The sequence below is a fragment of the Accipiter gentilis genome, chromosome Z, assembly GCF_929443795.1.
Source record: "Accipiter gentilis chromosome Z, bAccGen1.1, whole genome shotgun sequence".
NCBI classification, from domain to species: Eukaryota; Metazoa; Chordata; class Aves; order Accipitriformes; family Accipitridae; genus Astur; species Astur gentilis.
In genome coordinates this window covers 56,570,158-56,593,585 of record NC_064919.1, presented here as the reverse complement: position 1 = coordinate 56,593,585, position 23,428 = coordinate 56,570,158, and the positions used below count along the sequence as shown (strand labels likewise).

At 35.3% G+C, this 23,428-nt stretch overlaps 1 protein-coding gene across 5 annotated transcripts in view; it reads left to right on the top strand.

Annotated features, from left to right (window-relative positions):
• KDM4C (lysine demethylase 4C) overlaps positions 1-23,428 on the top strand; it is a 271,034-nt gene that overhangs the window by 47,667 nt on the left and 199,939 nt on the right. For all 5 annotated transcript variants that reach the window (XM_049794708.1, XM_049794709.1, XM_049794710.1 and 2 more), the window contains exons 7-8: positions 8,420-8,523; positions 14,144-14,281. In XM_049794708.1, coding sequence (XP_049650665.1) covers positions 8,420-8,523; positions 14,144-14,281 — 242 coding nt within the window. The remainder of the gene's footprint in view (positions 1-8,419; positions 8,524-14,143; positions 14,282-23,428) is intronic.

The following is a 23,428-nucleotide window of genomic DNA, read 5'->3' as shown; positions in this document are numbered from 1 at the left end:
TATTAGATTTATTCAGGTTTAAATGTTCTGTAATGTTCTGTAATGAGTGTTTATCAAAACTTTTTTTGAGACTGAGCGAAGAGAATGGGCAGTTTCAGCAGCACTTGTTCAATCATTTCTAGGAATTAAGTGGCATTGATGCATGGCATTCTTTGCTGCAAGCTAAAAAAACCCTTGAGATTTTTCTTTGACGTTTTTCCCAGATACTGGAGTAACCTATACCAATTCAGGAAATAGGTAACTTTTGGAGGTACGCTACATGGGAGCTTTTGAAGTCACTTGGTGTAAACTTGCATAGTTTTAGAAAGTATAGTGTAGAAAACTGCAGCCTGAAGGTGCTTAGGCCTCTTATTACTGGTAATGGTGGCCTAAAACAGTAAGAGGAATGGGAAATAAAGCATGGGAAGAAGTGGAAATCTACAAGTCATAAAGATCTGTGTGGTGAATGGAAAACTACTTTCCTTGATGAATCATGTCTATGATCAAAACTTAATTATTTTTATTTCAGAACCATGTTTTGAATAGTAGATAGCAAATGAAACATACAATCAGATACTGAACAGTGAAGATAAAATTTCAAATAGTTGTTTATTCCATTATATTCAGTGAATGAAACTGGATTCCTGTAGAACAACTACATACTTATACAGAGATTTTTATTGTAACAGCAACATAAGATAGATGAGTTAGTTTCACATACAACCTTCTCTGACATTTCCTAAGTTTTTAGTATTTGACTTTAATGTCTTCTGAGATATTTTTCTGCAAGTTGTTCTCATGATATTTTTGGTCCAGCTACTGGCTTAGAGTGGAGTGTAGAAGATGATGCTGTAGTTCTTAAGAATAGAGATGATGGACTTTATGCTCAGTTTGACTTACACATTCCTTTTTTTTGGAGGGGGGAGTGTAAAGGGGAACTCTACCACTTCTGATTATTTCCATGCTGTGGACGTTAAGACCTTTGTGATCTTCTACTTGTAACTGCTACCTGCTAAAATACAGTCTGAGTTTTACAGTAAGGTATCTTAAAAAGATGAAAATGTAAAGTAAGCTGCATGGCTGCAATCACTTAATAGTAAACATTAATAAAACATAGTGTAAATGAGACCTTCATACTTACACATGTATTGACAATATTTTTAATCATATTTTTGCTTGAGTGCTACATTTGAAGAAAAAAAAGAAGTATTTTATTCAAGAAGGTTAGCTCTGATCATCAGATGCCTACCAAATTACCGAATGCTCCTAAATAATTAAAATAATAAAATAATGCAGTAAATGTGACAGGTTGTCTAAGTCAAGGTGGCAGTTGATACATAAGATTAAAGGAAGGCTAGAATATATTCCATTCTCTCGTCTGCACATCACAATTACCACACATGCCTTTTGTGCATGAATGCTTTTATTTTTGCTTACCATTGAAATCTTGATTGACTGTGGCATCTACAGATACTTTATCTGAAAGACATTAGACTTGCATCTAATAAAGACAACAGTTTGATTTTGCCCTTCAGCTGCTGTCTCATTTATGTAGGTTTTTTTCAATTTTATGTAGACATAAATGTAATAAAAATCTCAAGTGAGCTATTAACTGCAATTTTTATACTTGTTATGTTAATCTGTAATACCATGGTATTCTTAAGGATTTTTGTTTCACAAAATGAGTTAGAAAATAATAGAAGCAGAATAGCAAATCAATGACAGTTTGAAGGATTTTCAAGATTTTCTACTAGATCATTTAATTGCAGAAACTTCTAGAGAGATGACATCTACCTATGGTGTTCAATTATGTTAAAGAAGAAGCTAAACTAAAGTTTAACTTATGTATGTAGAGGTGTTATAAAAAGCTTTTTATGGTGTATAATATTAATTAATTCATTTAATGCAGAAGTCATTACCTATTATGTATGAAAACAAGTATAAATAGTTGTTGAAATGAAACTTGATGTAGATCTTGCATAACTTATAAGGGTCTCAAATCTGAAAATTTGAGCAGCTGAAGAATTGAACTTTGTCTCAATTGATAGTTATGAGAGTCAAGGTAGGAAAGTCGCATCTAAGATAATAAACTTAAGGCTGTAACATATTCATAAGGGCATAGCAACAGTCATATTTCACAGTACTTGCTGCTTTTGTGGCTTTTGCACTCTGTGCTTTGTATAGCATACAAAAGATTGCTGTGAGGATTGTTGTCATGCAAACTCATCCTCCTAATTTCTTTTATGTGCAATACAGAAAGTTAAGTCAAATTTGTTGAAATCACTGTAAATTAAATAATTTATATTAAGTTTGTGTTTATACCTACCATAGTAAAATCTAAAAGTAAAATGAGTAGAAAACTCAGTCCTCAGTACTTTCACCTCTACCTGTGTTCCAAGAATACTGACCAGTGAATTATGATTAGTATTTTGTATCTTCTAAGTCCTTTAAATGAAGATCTCCATAGGTAAAAAATCACCATAACTTTGAGCTTAATTATGTTAATTTGGATTATTTTTCATTAAATTGAAGTTAAATTACATTAAGGATATTTGAAATTTAGGGTGTTATCTTTCTTATCTTCTAAATTTTATATTTCTATTTTCATGTTTTGTAGTTATGTTTTCAATTAATATTAATAAACTAGAAATGCAGCACCTTTACTGTGGAATTTCAGGTGAAGACTTGAGTATGTAAGTGTAGAAAAAGATAGAAAGTCTAGCCTCATTCATTGACTGGTCAGAATTTGATTTGAAAGTTCCCTAAGAATGTGATTTTATGTGTATGTGCTTAAATAATGACTTCATTATTGGCCAAATTGTGATATCCTTCATCATACAAGGTAATATATAGTCAATCACCCTGTGCAAGTCAATGAAGTTGTAGAACTACTTTTTTGGAAATAGCATTGTAATTTTTGCATGTATGATATAGATGAACAATTTAATTGAAAGCAGTATAGACACATTCTTAGCATAGATAAGCATTCCAAGTATCTTGAAAATGGTAATTAACCAGGAAATGGAACCCAATCCACTTCACTTTGGTAATAGTTGTGATGTGATGTGGTCATCTGATATGAGGCATGTATGATGTGTAGGAATGATACTCTCAGGGTGAAAAAAAAAAAAAAAAAAAAAAAAGAGCCTTCCAGGTAGCAATGCTCACTGTCCCTCAATAATTTATGGGGTTGAAGTTATTTTAAAATATGTTCTTTATCCCTGAACCATTTCATGTATGCCTTAAAGACTCTCTGTAGCAATGTCCTGTGTGTGGAAATCCTGTCTTCCTCAGACACAGCTAGGAATCTGCTTAGTGCCCACTGCTCCCAGCTTCCTGCAAAGATGAGAAGACTTTGACTTGTATATAGGGCATGGATTCATAAAACCAGAACTTGTATGGAAGTGTTACTGTCTACTGGGGTGGAATAGCATTGACAAAGGGTGTGTCTTCACCAGCCCAGTGATGAGACTGTAACTCAAGAAGTAGTTTTGTTTTGTTAGTACAAATAGCATTGGTTACTTTGTGTAAAATCATCTTATTTTGGACTGTGTAATCTGTTGGAATATATATGTAGAGTATTCTCAGAGCATGTTTTTTGCTATTGTTGCTTGTGTTAACCAGATATTGTTGCTTGTGTTAACCAGATATTGTTGCTTGTGTTAACCAGATATTGTTGCTTGTGTTAACTAGTTTTGCTATTGTTGCTTGTGTTAACTAGATAAGGTTTTAAAAAAGTCTGAGTGGGACTTTCAGTTGGTGGATAAATGTATTCTACTTGTAGTTTATGTGCTCATACCCAAACGTCTGGCCACCAAGTGCTGAATCACATACTTACCTTGTAGACTGTTCTAATTCTGCTCTAGGGTTGAGAATGTCAGTGTTTAAACATGGACTAGAGAATTTTCAGCTGTGTGGTCTTTTTCTCCTGGATGTAAATAAACGAGCAACCTAATTCTGTTTTACCCTGATCTTTGATTATTGCTCATCAGCTCCTATGAAGGAACTGCTTTGAATTGTAATTTTGTGTTCTGTGTAATCATTTCCAAGATGATAAGTAGGGCACAGATGGCTAAATATAAGTATTGAGAAGAGGTGTAGAAGAGGTCTGCTGTGTCTTAAGACCATCTTGGAGTTGCATGCAAATTCCCACAAAATACCTGCTTTTGTACAACTGATTTAGAGTTAATTGATTAGTGTTAATGGATTAAATTAGGATTTCATGTGTCTCATAAAAGCATGAATGTACTACAGAACTTGAATGGTAGTTATATTTTAGATAGATTTCAGTGTATTTTCTTTTGGATGTGGGATTTCACTAAATATCCAGGATTAACTGGTAATCCTGTAAATCAGTAATCTTAATGTCAGCTTGGTATTTGAGAATGGTTCTGGTGTGTTGCAGGCATATCTTGAATTGGCCTGCAGTTACTGTATTTGTAGGGGTCTTGTGATGTTTCTAATGCAATGTCCTCTATTCAGTGTGCTATTAGGTATTTTTTACTTCTGCCAACCAATTCTCCCACAGGGATTTTCTTTCCTGAAAGAAAAGCTTTTGTGACCTTACCTTTAGCCTGGACAGAACAAAAGACCTTCTGATAAACAGAGTCTTGTAATGAGGAAATACTACCTTCCCTTCTTCCTTTGTTCATTGAAGGAGAATGCTTTTGAGAAAAGTGGGTGAATGAGACTGGAAAATTTGACTGTGTGTAAGTGTAGACTTTGACAGTGTCAAAATATATTTTATAGTGGTACAGAATGTGTAGGCTGCATTTTGATTTCGCTGTGAGGGCTCTGTAACCGCAGCAAATGTTCTCCTGTAAATTTCTCTTAATGGATTTTGCACAGGTTGTGTTCCACTGTTCTGTGTTGTTTGCAACTTTCTTAGAATTCAGCAACAGGCTTGCCTTCTGGTTGGAATTGTCACAACTATTTCTGATCTCTTGGAGCTGTAGTGGTACAACTTAAGTTTTGGATATCTGCCCATCGTTTGCTTTTTATCATCATGTATTGAGATAATTAAGCACATTGCAGTAGCAGAATTTGGTACAAAATTTGTGTTCTCTGGGAAAACAACTCAGTCAAACTCTCCCTGCTTTTTAGAATTAAGGGTTTTGCTACTTTTCATACCAGTTATTGCCTCAGTCTCAAGTATCACTTTCAACCACTTTTTTCACAGTGTGTTCCAGTATATTTCTATTATTATGCTGCTCAGGACTGAGACTTCTTGAAACTTATAAGTTGTAGACTCCAAGTTATGATATTTATCATTATGTTAGAGGCATTAATTATGCCCAAACAGTTGAAATACATTTGCTGGAGCCCACTAATTGTGGGATAGTTTCTTTTAACTGTCTTTTAAGCAGAGTTCCTAGTACACTGATTAGCATGAGTGTACATTACATCTTTGCTGCTTAAGTGCTGCTTAACCTTATATTTGAGCTATTAGAAAACATTTGTTCTCCCAGGACTGGGGAGTAAGCTAGAAAAGAATGTACAAGGAATATAGCAATTATAGCGTGGTCATCTTAAAATTGTTCTGGAACTGTAGGGTGGTTAACGGACATAAATATAAGACTCATCAGAGAGAACTTGTTAAATCTGACATTACAGAGAAGGCTATATATTATGGCAAATAGTTGAGATTCCATTTTTTTCTCCTCAAGTAATTAAAAATATTTAGATGGTTAATTGATTGAAAGTGATTCTTTTTTCTTTTTTTATAATCGGGTAGTGAGCATGTTGTTCCAAGAATGAAACAGCTTTTGTGAATGACGAACTAACATTTACGTGAGAGAGATACAACGACTTGTGCAAACACAGTAAAGAGATGACAGAAAGCCCTTTTACTAGTTGGATGTCCTGTGCCTAATATTATGTCCACTAAGCAATGTTTTTATATCATTTGTCTAGTCATTTTTGTTATTTTTTTCTGTATTTTTCTTGGGTGACCTCTTCTTACTGCTTTCTTACAATTAACAGGCTTTTCTAGCAAAACAGACAATTAAGTTTGGAGAGTAATCAAGTGGTGTTCTTGGTTAGTAAATTTGTTGTGGACAAACATTTATACCTTGAGTAACCTAGGTAATCCATCAGTCTGGATCTCTCTCAAAGATCTTTTGTGTTCTTCAGGCATAAAATATCATTTTATGCATAAATGAATCAAAAGTATTTTTTCTGAATTGGTGTTAATGCCATCATTAAAGAGACCTTTTCATCACAAAGAGCTGGCTTTTACATCTTCTCCATTATCAAGTTGCCATGCAAGATAATTGATAAAATATACTTTTTTTTTTCTTTTAATATTGTTTGCTTCACTTTAATTTCTGTCCATGTTTCTCAGGTAGTTCCCCTGCATTACAGAATAGGATTGCATAAGTTTTCCTTGTCCCCAGAAAAAAAGTTATTTTTAAATGGCTTTATATTTGGATTTTCTTATCAAGTGAATTTTACCTAGGTTTATAACACAAATGAAAACAATTTTGGGGAATCCTTTTTTAGCTAATGTCATTATCATAGACTTTTTTTTTTTACAGTAGAGTCAGGCTAATTCATACTGCACTAGTTAAAAAAAATTAGAATTAATCTTTTCCTCCTATATGTTTTAAGAGAGGGCTGTGATAAAAGCGTACACCTAGCAGTAAGAACTTATTCTTAAGAGTCTAAGACAAGGAGCTAGCATTTCTTGTTTCAACTTCTTGTTTCCTCAGTATTTTTCCTGTGGAACTGGTAGAGATAGTTAACTCTTTTATGCCTCAGTTCTGTTTTCTGAAAATTAAGAAATTTTAAAAACAATGACTTTTTTAATAACTTTTTTTTAGTAGTAGCCTGCCAATCTTTGTGAAATCTCTGAAATCACTTGAGGATAAATGACATACAATACAGTAAACTGTTGATCTTAAGAAGTCTTGGTAACACTGGAAAATATACTCTACAGAAGAAAGTGAAATAAATAAATCAAGTTGAACTTTACAGAAGGGGATTGCTTTCAAATGTTATGTCCTAGATAAAATGAAATTACATATTACCTAGGACTGATAAATGTATGGATTGCAGTTACTCATAGTATCTCATGGTAATTCTTGCTAATGGTCTGGTACAAACACTATTTTTATGATAATAAAGATAATAAAGACTGTCTCATCTTTACTGATTTGTCAGCCTAGTTCTGTTGATGTTAGTACTGTAACTTTGTGAGACGTCTGTGATGTTGCATTATAACACAGTCAAAAGCATTCCTCTTGGCTCCAACAAAAGACACATGTTCATATCAGAGCAAGTAATACACCTGTGTGTAAGTGGAAGAGGGGACTGAGAGGAAGTATTCAGAGAAAGTAGAAGGTGGTTAGAGGGCTTTATTCCTTCCGTTTTTCAATCTGAAGTTTTCAGAAGCTTCTTGCTTTCATTAACTACTATGCCTTTCTTTTCCTTCGTTTTATTGTTTGTAGGAATTGTGTTTCCAGTTTTTGAGAGTGTTATCTTCTTTCTAGAATGGAGTGTGAAAGGAGGTCAGGAAGGACTAAACTAGTGGTGTTCTGAAAACTTGCCCTCCTCTTTCTCCTTCTCATCTTCTGCCATTTTCCTTGTAACAGGGTGGTTTCTTATGGTAACATAGTTAGGCTGAAGCGAAAAGAACATGATTTCATTTTAGAGAAGGAAGGATTGGGTAGCACAATCGAACTATAGCTGAGATGCTGTTCACATCCTGGTGAGGGTCAGCTACAAGCATTTAATAACACAGAAACTCTGTCTTTAATTTTTCATTTTTCCCCTCATTCATTTATCTCCATGTTCTCAGCTGGATTATATAATTATTTAATGAACTAAGCAGGGCTTGTGGAGTGGTACATAAATAATCACGAAAGTTGAAACATGGAAAGCAATCTTTGTTCATAGAAATCAGGACAAGATATAAAGAAGGAAAAAACCCCACCTGTTTTTAGTTGTATCAGATACCTCTGTGAAAGTAGCCGTACTTTCTAGCCTTTTCTAGATAGAAAGTTGTGTTTGTTTACTGTATAGATGGTCTGGAAATGCTAGGTAAACTAGTCCTTGTGGAATCCTAAATTTGTATACTGCAGTTGATTTTCATGTATGCAGGGGTTGCAGAATGAACGTTAATGTAGAAAACCCCCTAACAATAAAATATTTCTCTAAAGGGTAAGAAAAGTATGCCTAAATTTATGGGTCCAAATTTATTTTAAATTATTTCACTTCTTAGCAAACAAAGTACCCCTGAACCCTTGCAACCCCTTCCCCTGAAAATCAGTTGAAGGAGGTGCATTTGATTTTTTTTATACAAATCTCTTGGAACCTAGCAATGACATGAAAAAAATTTCCAAAACAAGTTTAAACAGTATTATGTATTGTAAAGTATTTTTAAAAAAATCCTACTTTTTAAATTAAAAGATACCCAGTTTTGCTTATCTTGCCTTATTAGGGTTCTTCCCAAGCAGCTCTCAAGGATGTGATGCTTTTCTTCGCCACAAGATGACTCTGATTTCTCCATCAATACTGAAAAAGTATGGAATTCCTTTTGACAAGGTACATTAGTATTTATTTTTAAACTATGCATTCATGCATTGAATTAGATTGTGTTTACTGTAAGAATTGTTTATAGTAAATGTGAGGCAAAATTACTAATTTTTGGGTTTTTTTAGGCACTGACACCATGAAAAGATGAACACAAATGCTTGTAGTATTAGGAATTCTGCACAGTTTAGCTTGGAATTTTCTTGCAGAAAACACTTGCAGCCACCATAATCTTTATCCTAAAAGTTTCTGTGATTTATAAGACATTACCAATATTTTTTGTTTCAGTTTTATTTGCATACAAGCTTGCATGTGATTTCCTGTTGACTGAAACACTATTAATTTAAGTTGCATATACAGTATTTTAAAACAAACAATTCATTTCTTTATGTCTGTGTATTGTTCTTCTGATGCAATTAAATGTAACTTTATCAGTATTATGATTAAAAGGTTTTAGGTGGAATAAAACCAAAAGAACTGTTATTTAATTTAAAATACATTTTAAAAGCTGTCATATAGTAGAAAAAGGTTGAATGATTATTTTGTGCTGCTAGGTGGTGGCAGACTGGACAGTTGATAAGAACATTATGTAAATAGAAAGTGGGAAGAATAACTAGCTTTCTTCTTTGTGGATGAATTTAATACATAGCTGCTTTCAAAAACATTGGAAGTATTCAGTTTCTTCACCTTTCCTACAAGATTTTCTAACTTACTGTTTTCCACTTTTAACTTCCTACAGGCACCAGCGAATGAAAACGTTTCTGCTGCATTGCTTTTTCTTTAAGTATATTTATTCTATATCCTGAATGCTTTGCAGACTCTAAAGTTCTAAATTCAAGAGCTTTGTAAGCCACTCGGAAGAGTAGAATGTCCCCTGCCTGAACATCTGTTTATGTTATACTGAGTTTTTAAAAGCCTTTTGTTTGTTAAAGGATTACGATTCTTGGTTTCCCACTGCACAGACTGTTTTAAGGTGTTCAGAAGAACCAGGCAATGTATACTTTTTCTCATTCAGTTCCTGTTGCAGTGTAGTCCTGTAAACCATCCTTGCCACACTCCTTGTTTATTACTGTGGTTTCTCTTATAGTGTATGCAGTGTTTATTTATTGATATCATATGGACCTGCATACACAAACTTAGCTTATCATGTTCCCCAGCCTAGATTGTGGGGTAATGCAGTACTTTCTGTCTGCTTAGGTGATATTCTTGTAAGAATATGAAATGCAGCCCACAGAAATAATATTTATGTGAATGTTTTCATGTATAGTATTGTCATGGTTTAACTCCAGCTGGCAACTAAGCACCACAGAGCTGCTCGCCCACTCCCCTGCAGTGGGATGGAGGAGAGAATTGGGAGAGTAAAAGTGAGAAAACTTGTGGGCTGAGATAAAGACAGTTTAATAGGTAAAGCAAAAGCTGCACACACAAGCAAAACAAAACAAGGAATTCATTCACCACTTCCCATCGGCAGGCAGGTGTTCAGCCACCTCCAGGAAAGCAGGGCTCCATCAAGTGTAACGGTTATTTGGGAAGACAAATGCCATGACTCTGAATGTACCCCTTCCTCCTTCTTCCCCCAGCTGTATATGCTGAGCAAAACATCCTATGGTCTGGAATATCCCTGTGGTCAGTTGGGGTCAGCTGTCCCGGCTGTGTCCCCTCCCAACTTCTTGTGCCCTCCCCCAGCCTGTTCACTGGTGGGGTGGGGTGAGAAGCAGAAAAGGGCTTGACTCTGTGTAAGCACTGCTCAGCAGTAACTAAAACATCTCTGTGTTATCAACATAGTTTGCAGCACAGGTGGGAATGCCTTTTGGAATATCACTTCACTTTTCATGCTTAAATCAACCTGTGTATAAAATTGAAGAAATGTAGGCCTTCAGAATGATACTGCCTGCCTTGGAAAGCAAGCTTTTTGGAATAAATTACTCGTATCAGAAGTAGTTTGTTTTCTGAATGATATATTATCATATGGAAATGTAGTTGCTGAGTTCAGTTTTTGTAATATATAGGTAAATAGTGATTCCTTTCATAGCCTTGTGCTTTATCATGAAGTGTCAGATGAAACCTTCCAGACGGGAAGGTTTTATAACTAGATTTATAGTTTTGGATTTACAGAACATTACTCTGAACAGTGTAATTTTCAGTGGTTGGTGTTTAAAGTAGCATATTGCTGAATGTGAGCATATTTGTTTTCAGTAGCACACATTTGAGGTGGGTGAGGGAGTTGATGTTCTTATTTCAGTGTCTTGATTATTCCTGTATTTAAATTAAAAAAAAAAAAAGGTGGTAGAAATAGTTAAATATTTAAGTTTTGTTCTGTCACCTAGTCTTGGGAGGAAGCAGACTGTACCCGAGTGTAATTGTAATTAGTGGGATTCAGTGAGAGAGTGAATAGAGGGAACCAGGCTGTGATGTCTCATGGCTCAAAATAATAGAAGTGGAATGTGCTGAATGCTGATAAGTCAGCCTATGCCAACCAGGTGGCAGCTGAACTGCTGCTTGTTGCAATAGAACACCTGCTAAACTGTCAGCAGTGGGAGGGTGTATTGAGATAAATTTTGGAGTTCTTAGTGTTGAGAATAATCTTTCTTAAACATTCCCACAGCGATTGTTGGAGTGCTACAGTAGCAGTTATAATATATGCACTGTATGGGCATTTACATGTATATGTTAAGTATGAACCAACAAAAAATTAACCTTGCAAAGTGCAAATGCAAAATGTAAGATCCAATTTTATTCTTTACCTTTGTTAGCTAAGTATTTTTTTCTTGTTTTCATCTCTTTCCTTCCTCCCATAATACAATGAGAAATTTACATCTTGAAGTGCTGTCCCTGTGTATTTATTCTTGCGTTGAGGAAAAAAAACAGACAAAGAAATTGTAAAACTATAAGATGAGAATTTTGAAGAAGAAAGTGGGGATTCAAGCAGAAATTGAATGTAAGACAACTATTCCAGCAAAAAGCTAAGCTTTAAGACATGACATATTAATAAGAAAAATGTTTGGAGTTGTGAGTTTTAATTTTGGTGATTGTTTAAAATTTAACTCTTCCTTTTTGCTATCTCAAATTACAAGTGTATTTCCCTAAAAAGAGCCATATTTGCCCTTCCAATTTTTCTTACTGTTTTGCTTATGCAAAGCATTATCACAGAATGGAAACAGCCTATTTAATCTCTAAGAAGTCTACTTATTTTCTTGTAATCAGCAAATGCATCCTGTGGAACAGTCATCAGTCATTGCTCAGATTATTTGCATCATTTAAATGGATCTGTTTGCTTTTTAGTGGGTCTGCTGTCTGATGTGTGTTTCATGCAAAAAGGCATATCAAAAAGAGTATGAGGAATCTGTTTTAACTCTTCTGAATCTTCTAGTTCATTGATTAACTCGTCAGATAGCTCAGAAGTCAATGTGCCATTTCTAGTCTCTGACTAGCCTGTCCTTCATGCAGTCTTTGGTGGTTTGACTTTAAGAGTTTGACCTTAAGCTGTTTCTGAGTGGAGAGAATATGACAAGAAGTGCTGTCTCTCCTTTTCTTTATGTCCAGAGGAGAGGAGCAGTTCATCCAAGTATAGGAAGATGAGATTTCTCTCGTGAGAAAGAATATCCTGACCAGTGATTTGTTTACCTTACCCCACTTCTTTTTTTAATTTACTTTAGAAGCCTTTGATATCTGATATGTCTTTTATAACTACTAGGAATTCAGTTTCTTTTTGGCTATACAAAATATAATTACTGTGGCAGGGGTTTTTTTAGGTGTTTGTTTTGTTTTTGTTTTTCTTCTGCTTTCTATAACTTCTTGTTGAGTCAGTGGCCTCAGCACAGTTTTCTTTTGGTTGCCTTTCACTGTACTTGTAAAGAACAGAGCAGTCCTTTGGAACTACCCTTGCTCATTCTCTAAAGCAATGTCAGAGCTTAACTGTAGTCAAGCTTCTCCTCTTTGAGAATCTCCTTCCAGGCCCCTTGTCCTTTAGGTATTTGGAATTCTTTTTATCAATAGTATGAGAGTCCTTCTGCTCTCTTAAATTGTGCTTAAAGAGAAAGACGGAAACGACAAGGGCAGATTAAAATTTTTAATGTAATGTTTTAATGTTTTAATGGCTTTACATTGAGACCTTTTGTGTGGCATTTCCAATGCAAGAATCCCCTTGATGTTTGTCACTATTGTCACAGGAGAGCGATGCACTTCACTTGCAAGAGAGAAGCAGCAATATATTTTATTAATATAAACCAGTGAGTGAACAAAGTTCAATGGTAGATGCGGCAGTGGTTTAACAAGATTCAGTGGCAAGGTACACGTATTTACTGCATAGAGGACAGGGTCAGGCAAAACTGTTAGGGAGACCCTCCCTTTGAGTCATGAGGTTCAGTGAGGATCTCCTTGCATTCTAAACTCCCTTTCAGAGAGGAGTCTAGGTGTGGTGGGATCCAGACTTTAGTCCCAGACTTGGTCAACTGTTTATGTCTAAAAGATTATATATGCACTATCAATCCTTTATATCACTTAGCTAAGATTACAGAGTTTCAATGCTGCTTATTCCCAGTTCATTTACCCAGTATATGATGCCATAAGGATACTCTCAGCCTCGAGGAGTAAACTTGAGAGGCATCCCTACTCAAGGGGACATCCTGGCATGCAGCAGGCTGCTGTGCAGGACAGCTCAGCAGACCCTAGGCTGTCCACTATTTATGGAGTAAGATTATTGACTTATAGTAATATTTGCATACCAGCGGGGCATCTGGGTCACTGTACAAAACAGCCCTTGGCTGCTGTGTTGCCATCCATCTTCCCAAAGTCCAACTTAAGCTGGTTGCAGCCATCGCAACCACCACTGGTTGGGTGGGTGAGAGGGACACACCGCCACAGCTGTAAGGCTGAAGGATTGGTGCAGGGCAATTGTTAATTCTTCTTCCTACTTTCCTATCTAAAATTATTTAAAGATACTGCCTGAGGGGATCCAAATGTATCCAGTGTTTTCCTTTGGGATGAACAACATTGGTTTCTTTAACTGCTAAGGCTCATTAACTTAGAGTTTCTCCTACTTTATGCTTGATCTTCAATAGTAAGTAACTTAAAAGGTAAATCAGGCCCTCAGTCACAGGTCTTCAAATCATAGTTTTTGAAACGGGTGAGTATGAGAGAGAAGGGTGGGAATAAGATCTCTCTCCAGTCTTTCCAAGAAAAGTTCTTGTGCCATTCTAAAGAAACATATTCAGGGTGGTGGACAGAATAATTTCTTCAACAGTTAATTTGTACTAGTGTTTAGGGGTGATAATTGTGGGTATTTTGGTCCAGCCTGCCTCTGCTTCCACTCAGGAAAATTGATATATTCTTTGCACTGTCTTTTCTAGTTGCCCATACTTCCATGTTTTATTACCAGTGAACCTGTCCTCCAAGATTAGCTTTTTTGAAACTACTTTCTGAATTTTTAAAGTAATACATGTAGCTATGAATTTTATAGTAAACAACATTGTCTCAAGTATACTATTTCTGTTTGCATTAAATTGCAGCTGTGTGCAAGGTGAAAAAATTCTTTCTAGGTAGTTGCAAAGGCAAATACAGTTTTCATTGTTTCAGGAGCAGAACTGCTTTTGTAATGTGGTTCACTTTGAGGGTTTTTGTTTTTATGCTATAGGTTACACAAGAGGCAGGAGAATTTATGATCACTTTCCCATATGGATACCATGCAGGATTTAACCATGGTTTTAACTGTGCAGAGTCAACAAACTTCGCGACCATCCGATGGATTGATTATGGAAAAGCAGCAAAACTGGTAAGTCGTATTGCAGAAATCTGATGCATAAGGAAGTGTTTCCTGTGGTTATTTCTTAGTGAGGATCTATGGAAGCAGATGAGAAAGGGAGAACTATTATATCAGATAGTACATTATACTGCCATTGAAATTTTACTTATAGTTGTTCTTTTTTGTAGTGGGTATTATACTTCCAGCAATGTGTATATCTCACAGTAGTGAGTTTTGTTTGCAGGTTAATGTATACATTGTTCTTCAAAACCAGTTCTATTTATGGATATTTTTAAGTTGAAGCTACATATACTGAGGTTAGTATATGTGAAAGACAACTGACTTCTGGTCTTAAAACTCTAAGCTCTACTGTTTGTGAAAGTACTTTATTTAAACTAGGAATTTTGATACCTGGAAAGAAACATAAATAATTAAACTTTAAACAAAGTTTAAAGAAACAGGTTCAACTTTTCTCATTTTTAATGTCATCAGTTATCTTGTAGTACAAGATAATAAAGGAACTGTGAACTCAGAGTAGTTATTTTCTGGTTTTAAAATCAGTTGTGTTTTACTGAAGAAATTTAGTCTGAAATTTTTGTTATGTGGCATACATTTTTTGCTTCTTTTCATGTACAGCATGTGAGTAAATACACAAAATCAAGAAAGTGCAATTTGTTCAGCAGAAGTTTGTTACTGTTTTCAATATTCTGTGATTTTTCTCAGAATTATGGCTTATGTATGCTTTGGTTAGTATGCTTCCCAAAATGTTTAATTCAGAGGCATTTTCTGTGTTGATGTGTTTGTTATTGAAAAAACCCTTTTCAGTAGTTATTGCTTAATGTATTAGCTAATAAGATGACATGGAATAAAGGGCAAAATCAGATGTGCAGGTTTAACAATTAAGTAATGATAGTGAACTCATTAAATACTTGGGCTTGGAAGACCATCATGAGAAAGTTCCCCAATAGTGGAAATTTATGATTCTAGGCACTATTATTATCACTAATGAGATTGAATAGGCTTCAAAGGGAAAAAGTTTATAAATATTTTTTTTTCAGGTGTTCTGCATGCATACACTAACAATAGTGAAAGTATTGAAAACATCAATATGTATCTAACATGTTCAGGCTGGTCATTAATGGTAAAGATGTGGTTTAACAGTCAACAGATAGGGTGTTGACTGTAAAGTTCATTAAAAAAACCTGTGTATTTGATAGTTTGGAATAGATAGTACAGTGAAACAAAGTTGAGAGGAATGTGGGCATGGACACATGAGCTAATAGTGGCAGGTAAACTGTGCTGGATTTTAAGATACAAATGTGCTGCAGCTCTAAAATTGATTCAGCTGAACTTCAAGAATGGCAAGCTTTATCTTTGGATGTAGCAAATATGAGGTAGTGACCTCCAGCTACATCCCTTTCAGTGTACAGGCTTTGTATTTCTTATGTTTAAAAAAAAACGCAAAACAGTCTACCATTAAGTGTGCAGCTGCCCCAGTACAAAGTACTAAATGTTTTATGCCTCCAGCGTGCCTCTCAGTTATTGTATTATACTGTAAACTTAACGTCATGTTTAAATTCAGCGGAGTTAGAAGATAATTTTTTAAAGCTAATGAAATTTCATTCCTTTACACCACTCCAAAAGTTCTTCTGAAATTCTGAATTTTTAGCTAGGAAGTCTTGGTATATATGCTCTCAATACAGTTTTATTTAGTCAAACTTCTCTAGCACACGGGTAAAACTTGATCATCTTGGGACACTGAATTCTGCGCTCTGTGGTTACTGCATGTAGCAGCAGTATAGTGCATATATAGTATACAAAATTAAAGTAGTTCTGTGGTGTCAGCAGTTAAATTTAAATGCCTGAAAGTTTCAGAGTGGCAGCTGAAGCAATAATTACTAGTCTTCCTCTATAGGGAAATTTTAGATAGCATTGTCAAATGTGAATTCCAGTTTCTCTGGCAAATGGTCAGAGTACTTCATGTTACTTGCTCATTTTTTATTATTTACTACCACAAGAATGAGAATTAAAGTTTGTTTTTCTTCTCTTTTTCAATGAAAAAGAACATGCTAGGAAGTGCTAACAGTAGGGTTTTAAAATATTTTTTTAAAATGGAAATGTGTAAGAGAAGAACCAATGGAAAGGTGGTGAAATAATTCTTCATAGTACTTGTATTTGTTTATGCCGTACAACTACGGTAAACAAAAGTCAAACAGAGAAAGCATTATAACTGGTTATCTGTTCTTAAATTGTAATTATATGACATGTCAAAAGCACAGACAAATTATGGAGTTACTACAAAATGGCTACTCTGTTTCTTGATTATGATGTTTCTCTAGAAAAACATGAGGATAGCCATGATTAGTTTTATCACAACCTCAGGAAACTTCCTGAAAGTATTAATTAAAAAGGTAAGAAGTCCCTGTGCTGAGAGTACTGATATTTTAGTAAGTTTATTTGCAGCTCTGGTAATTTCATTTAAAAAAACCCACAAACCAACAAAAACCCACCACACAACCTTGCATTCCCATTTGTCATTCTTCAGAGTACTAATGTGCATGACTTGTCTTTTCTTTCTTTATATGGTATGTACAAGAATTTTAATTGAAAAAAATATTTTGGATCCCCTAGTTCCCCTGTACTGTACTGCAGAAATTGCCTGCATCAGCAAAATGCAGCAATATGTAGGTCAGTTCGCTGCTGTATTCTCCTTAGAGAATATTGTGTACTGATGACTGATTATTTGTCTTCCTACAGGAACACTTTTATTTTTACAGAGTAGTTTCTAATTGCTTACAGCTGTATTTCTGTCTTAGAAAAAACCCTGAAGTACAGACAATATTCATTCTTCATTAATTTCAGAGAAAAAAAAATGATGCGAAAATTTCCATTAAAGTAAATATTTTGGCTGTGTGACGATACTGCTTTCCTGCATGAAATGAGATGGTGTTAAAGATTCTGTGAAATTGATTGCAAATGTTAAATCAGAGATCATTTAGACCCTCAGAAACTTTGGTTAACCAAAGACTATGGATGCAAATTCCAAAAATTATTTTCTGTCTTTAAAAATGCTAAACGTGTGATCTTGGTTTTATTGTGTGTACCCTAACTACCTGTAGTGGTTGAACTCTGGGAGCAGGGATGTACCCTCCAGCTTGTTTTCTAGATTTTGTGTAAGACTTCCACTCAGGGGGTGGAAAAGGGACATACAAAAATAATACCAGGTGGCATTTCCAGTGTGCTCTTTCCTACAACTTGGCTGCTGCTTTGAGCTGTGTTCTCACGTTTAGACAGAATTAAGATGGACAGGATTAAGCAGAAGTAAAAAGTAGATTTAAAGAAAAATAAAAGCAGAAATGGAGAAATAACAGATGTACTAAAAGTCCCCCAACTCCAGGGGAGAAATGGTGTAGTTTTTGCTGTCTTTTTCCACCGGCAAAAACACACAGGAAGAGAAATAGGAGATACTGGTGAAAGGAACGAACCAGTCATGCTGTCCTGAGATGCTTGGCAAATGGGGGTGGTACAGAGGGATGTTGTTGAAGTGCTGATGTATGGTAATGGTGGGACTTAGAAAATCAAAGGTAGGTAGTGCTCAGCTCACAAGTACTTCAGTTGTTTTTGTTATGTTCTGTGAGGATGAGAGGCACTCTAAGCTTTAGATATTCTCAATCATCATCATCATCCTATAACTTTCATTTCTTGAATGCTGTTTATTTTTGAAAAAGATTAAATGGTACAAAATAGGGGTGGAGAGGATATTTCTTCAGGCTTCTGTGGTTTTTACCATTTTCTTAATGGAGCTACATTTATTTGAGTAGGCTGGAAATGTGTAGCTTCATGAAGTGCTTTTTGAGTTTCCTTACCCCAGTGCATTTTGTTACTGGTGGTAAAGCAGATGAGCCAGTGGCAATTAGCTTGTATGTTTTATAGGTATCTACTTTGATTTGTGCTGAGTAGATAACTTCTGTGCTGAACAAGGGGTGATGTTTAGTTATTAGAATTGGTGAACAGAAATATTTACACATAATTCTTGTATGTCTAGTAAAATAAAGATCTTTCTGAAGCAATTGGGTAAAAGACACATCTCTAGTCTGAGAAAAATCTTGTATTCCTAGTGTTTATTAGCTGCAGAGTGGGAGACCCTCTGCCCTCACCCCCAAATCTGTGGATCATCTATATTTATTAATTTTATATTTTTGTCTGTTGTAATTTTTAATGAATGCCAGTGTTGACCTCATACAAGGGTTACAGTGCAAGACCTCTCACAGGTGCCAAAACTGGGGTTCTCAGTCATGATTTTCACCTGTCCAAATTTGAGCTCCAGTGGATGAGATCGATAAACTTTATGCACTCTAATTTGATACTGAGAACTGGAAACAGATTTAAATTTTGAATAAGATCCTGTGCTTTTCTGTACAGGCAATTTTTTAAAATTGTTTTTTTCTTTCTTGGAATTCCTTTTTTCCCTTGCTGCTATTTTGTAAATGTTTGAAAAACTTAGTTATTGGCAAATCAGTTCCTAATTACAGGAAATCCCCCTAAAAAGCACATCCTTTGACCTTGTATAGAGCTTCTGGACTGCATGGTCCCACCTAAGCTTCATAGGAGAAGGTAGTTCACAGAACAGAGAATTGGCTTGAGATGGAGGTCCTGTGTAGGAGATGTCCAGGAGATTGGTGATGTGAGCAGGTTCGGTCAGGGCTCTATAGTTCTTCCTTATGCAGTGGTGATGATTTTAGTTTCTTTCCTTCCATTTTTCTCTTGTTACTGTTCAAATCCCCACATTGCCCTGTCTGTTGCTTTTCCAAATCCTTGTGTCAGGGTCTCTCACAACTCTGTTACCCCTTGCCCAAATCAATAGCCAAACTTTCAAAAGCTTTCTGGGAAAGCACTGGCATTTCTGAATGCTGCTCTTGTTGCTCAGTGTCTGTTTTGTGGCACCACTTGGTGACTTTCACTCAGTATAAATGCATGTAAATTTTACTGCCTTCTATCAGGGATAGAGTCACACTAGGTGATTTTACTAGTCATTATAATGATTCTTTTGTATTGCAGATCCTTTTAAGACGTGATTTGTTTTCAGATGTTGGTGCTGGAAAGCTTTTTGTTGTTCAGCTGAAATGTAGAACATTAGGAAAGAAGCCTATCAACCTTTTCTACTTGAAATTCGGGCTACTTAAGTATTATTGCTCTCTTTCATAAAATTAAGTCAGTAATTACTCATGCATTCTTCAGTGGTAGCTGCTTAGCAACGTGTTTTCTGTGGATAGGTTAGATCAAAGTGCTGGCCTGCAGGTTGTATTTTTTGCTTTGGTGGGATGAAGTGCAGTTGTTTTGATGTTAGGTTTGATGGATTTGTTTGCCACTGCATTCATTAGCTTCACATCAAAAAACTGACAGGCTGTTAAATGAAACTTTGGCTTAGATTTTCAGCTTGACTGTTTCAAGACCTTTGTGAAGATATTTTGTTTTTGTGCTGCAGCAGCCTCAAGCAGTTATGACTGTTTCAAAGGGAAGAACAGTTATTTAGTATCCTGATTTGTTTGGGCAAAAGAGAGTCATTGTCTTGAGGATAGCCATGTCCAGCTTATGCTATCCAAACAACATATTTATTAGAAAATATATATTGAGAGACAGTATGTCTGACAAATAATTTTATCAGAAAAGAAATTATACTTACCGCACAAAAGCACATTTCCACCTCTTATAATTTATTGAGGTAATATTTTTTTTCAATGAGGATTATGTTTAGGTTGCTTTTGTACAATAAAATATTAGTTCTCTGTTTGAAAACAAAAATAAAATTTCTACTTTTATGTACCATTTATTATTTTTTTTAAGTGTGGGTAAGGGATTTAAAGGCCTAGACTTCAAAAATTATCTCACTACTTCTACAGCAGTGTTTTAGTACTGAATGTCAGAAATAGTTATGCGCATAAACTCATGAGTTATTCTTGTATCAGTTTCTTTTATTAGTTTGAATGGGTACTGAGGTCAAAGAAACTTTTTTTTTAAACACTGCACGTTGATACATTTGATACCAGTCTGCAATGATACCAGCACCATTCAAGCTGTAAAAACTAATGTTTTTACTGTCTGGAAGTCATAATTAACTACCTTATATTATTGACTTGGCTGCTAATGAAATCTTACAAAGATTCAGGAACCAGACATGCTTTTCATTTCTGGTCCTGATGTTAGTACACCACTTCAGAAGAAATCCTGTGCATTCTGCAGTTCGATGTTTCACTTCATAATTATAGTGCCACTCTCAGATTTATAGTTGTCATGGAATGTTCTCTTTATTTTTTCTGTATTTCATTTATCTTGATCTGTTCCTTATCTTTTATTTTTGCCCATCTTACTGCCATAATCTACTGCCCCTGTTTGTATCTTACATCACAAACTCAGCATTTCCTGAGAACAGCAGCTATTAAAACTGCCCACTCTAAAATCTCTTCCTGTAATGGGGAGATTGTCAGTCTCCCAGTGGGCACTAACTTGTACACTTCTAGACTTCTAGTACTGTGACATCTTGAATTCAGAATTGTAATTGTTTTAGGAGTAGGAAGGAATAGTAATAATCGCAATATGTTTACCTGTAAATGCAAGAGAGTATTATGTTCTATTTTTTTCTTGTACCTTCCTATTTTGGTAGAGCAGCTGGTTGCAAGTTCATAATCTGAAACTTCATTATGATTGTGTTTTTATGTTTTCACAGTCTGTGCTACGCTATGTGCAAGTACAGTTGTTATCTGTGACTAGTGTATTCTGTGGTTCTGAAGTTCAGTGTGGATTCTAATGAATCTTTTCCATCTCTATGTAGCCTGACTTTTTTGTGTGATACTACAATATGTGTGACTAAGGTTATGCACACGTGTTTCTGGCTCAGGGTTCTCATGCAAGCTGTACTGTTTTATTAAATAAATATGAAACCACTAGTATCAGATTTTTTTTTTAAATGCCATTTTGAATAAGTAAGGAGAGGAGAATTCCTTAAAATAAGATTTTAAATGTTGGAGTACATTCTGGCAACTGTGAATGAGTAGAAATGATGGAATCTAATTTTCCTTTGATTTTTTTTCTAAGTGATATTATAGAAGTTCCGTTTATCAAAATAATAAATGTACCAAGTTGCTTGGTACTTGGTGGTTGTTTAGAAGTTTTTGTTTTATAGGAGCTTTCACCAAATTTTTTAGAGAAAAAGTCAATAATTTACAATAACATTGCCTTTTCAGAAGATCATGTATATGAAATTTTGAGTAAAGCAATACAGTTTATCTTTCCTTACTTTATCAGAATGCAGATTATAATTATCTTTGATATACTGAGGAAAAACTATTGTCATTAGGTACCTTTCTGTCCATATATTAATGTCACAGCCTGTAAAGAGAGATTACTTTCATTCCAGGTTTTTCAAGAAAGAAGAATTTTAACTAAGAAATTATTTTCATAAATTTGAGTTTCACAAAATAGGCTCTCTGGGCTTGAATCAGCTCTTGAAACACAGGTGTCCCACCACCATTTGAGATAGCTTGAGATATTTTGCCTTGCTTTGTCTAGCCAGAAGAGTACCAATCTCCATGAATCCAGTGGAATATTTGGAGCTCAGGCAGATGTCACAGATACCAGAAAGTGTTTCTGGTGTCAGTGCATACCCAGGCAATTGAAGCGAGCCATCCATCATTGTGTTCTCTTATTTATAGCATTTGCATAAGTAAAACTTGTCCTAAAAATTGACTGCATTCTGCTACTCTAAGAGGAATTCAGTTCTCTAGCCTTGCTAGAGTATTTTGTATTTTGACACTAGGAGTTGACCTGTCCCAATAAGCAAAAAGATGGCTTAAGTGTTAGGGTTCAGTTCCCTTAAAAACACCACCCCCCAACCTTTCTTCTCATAAACCAAGCCCTCCCCCAACTTCTGCTTCTTTTTCTTTCTTCTGCTTCTCCTGTTGTCATCTTATTATTTTGTAACCATTTTGACTCTACGTTTGAACCATCAGAGAGTTCATGTATTCGCAAGTTCTATCAGGTAATTATAGTGCTAGGTATTGGTGATAAGCAATGTCCTCCAGGTTGACTGGTGCTGGAAGAATGCTATATGCTTCTGTTTCACGGATTTCACAGTAAATTAACTGCCAGCAGAAGGAAGTATGGTCTCAGAATACTAGAAACCATTCTGTTGGTGTTTTTCCATGCAGTATCTGTTAGTCTCTGACATTGTCTTGAACTCAAGTGTTTCTGGTTTTGGGTTTTTTTTTTGGTGTGGTTTGGTTTGGTTTTGTTGGTGTGTTTTTTGTTTTTTGTTTTTTTTTTTGTTCTTCTTCTTTTTCCTTCCTTCTCTAGAGATGAAGCTTTGTATGAAGATGATTTTCATTCAGTTAACCTATGTATCTTCTACTGGGTCCTTCTACAGGATTCATTTTTACTGGAGATGAATCACTCCTGAAGTTGGTACTAGACTCACTAGTTTGGCTTAGGCCAAAAATACTGTGGAGATACGTGCACATACTTGAAATTTTCTCTCTGTTTTTCTGAGAGTCTGTGGAAAGATTGAATAGCAGCATCATAGATTTCAAACACACATGGCTTATTTCCTTCCTTCATCTGAAAGAAAACACTGTAAATATAAATATGCAATTCAAAATCCTTGACCTAGTCTGAGCAGTAGAGAAGGCTTGTATGAATGAAGAAGAATAAATGATACACCCACATCCTGAGGTAACCACACCAGGGCAAATAAAGTATAGGTATTACTTTTAGTACAAATGAGCTTATGTAGCCTAGCAGATATGTGAAACTGGAGCGTAACGTGGGAATATGCCTCAGCTGCAGCTTTAGTGTCCCCACTGTGCTTCTTACTTGAGTGAGTGGGACTTTATATGCTACTAGATTAAAAAGTCTTAAGGTTTAAAATTCTTGAAAAGGATCTTAAATGAACTGTATAACTTGTACTGTTTTGATTTTAGATAAAACCCACAATAAAACATATGGCTATGCTTTACAAAAATGAGGTTATTGAAGTATATTTTGAAATAATTTTCTGAAATGTTTTATAGCAAAAAAAGTTGAATTAAGACCTCAGTGGTAGTGTGGTTGTACTCAGTTTTTAAGGTTTGTCTTTCTGCCTGAAGCATTAACTACTTTCAGGTTGTTGGGAGAAAAGGTAGAATC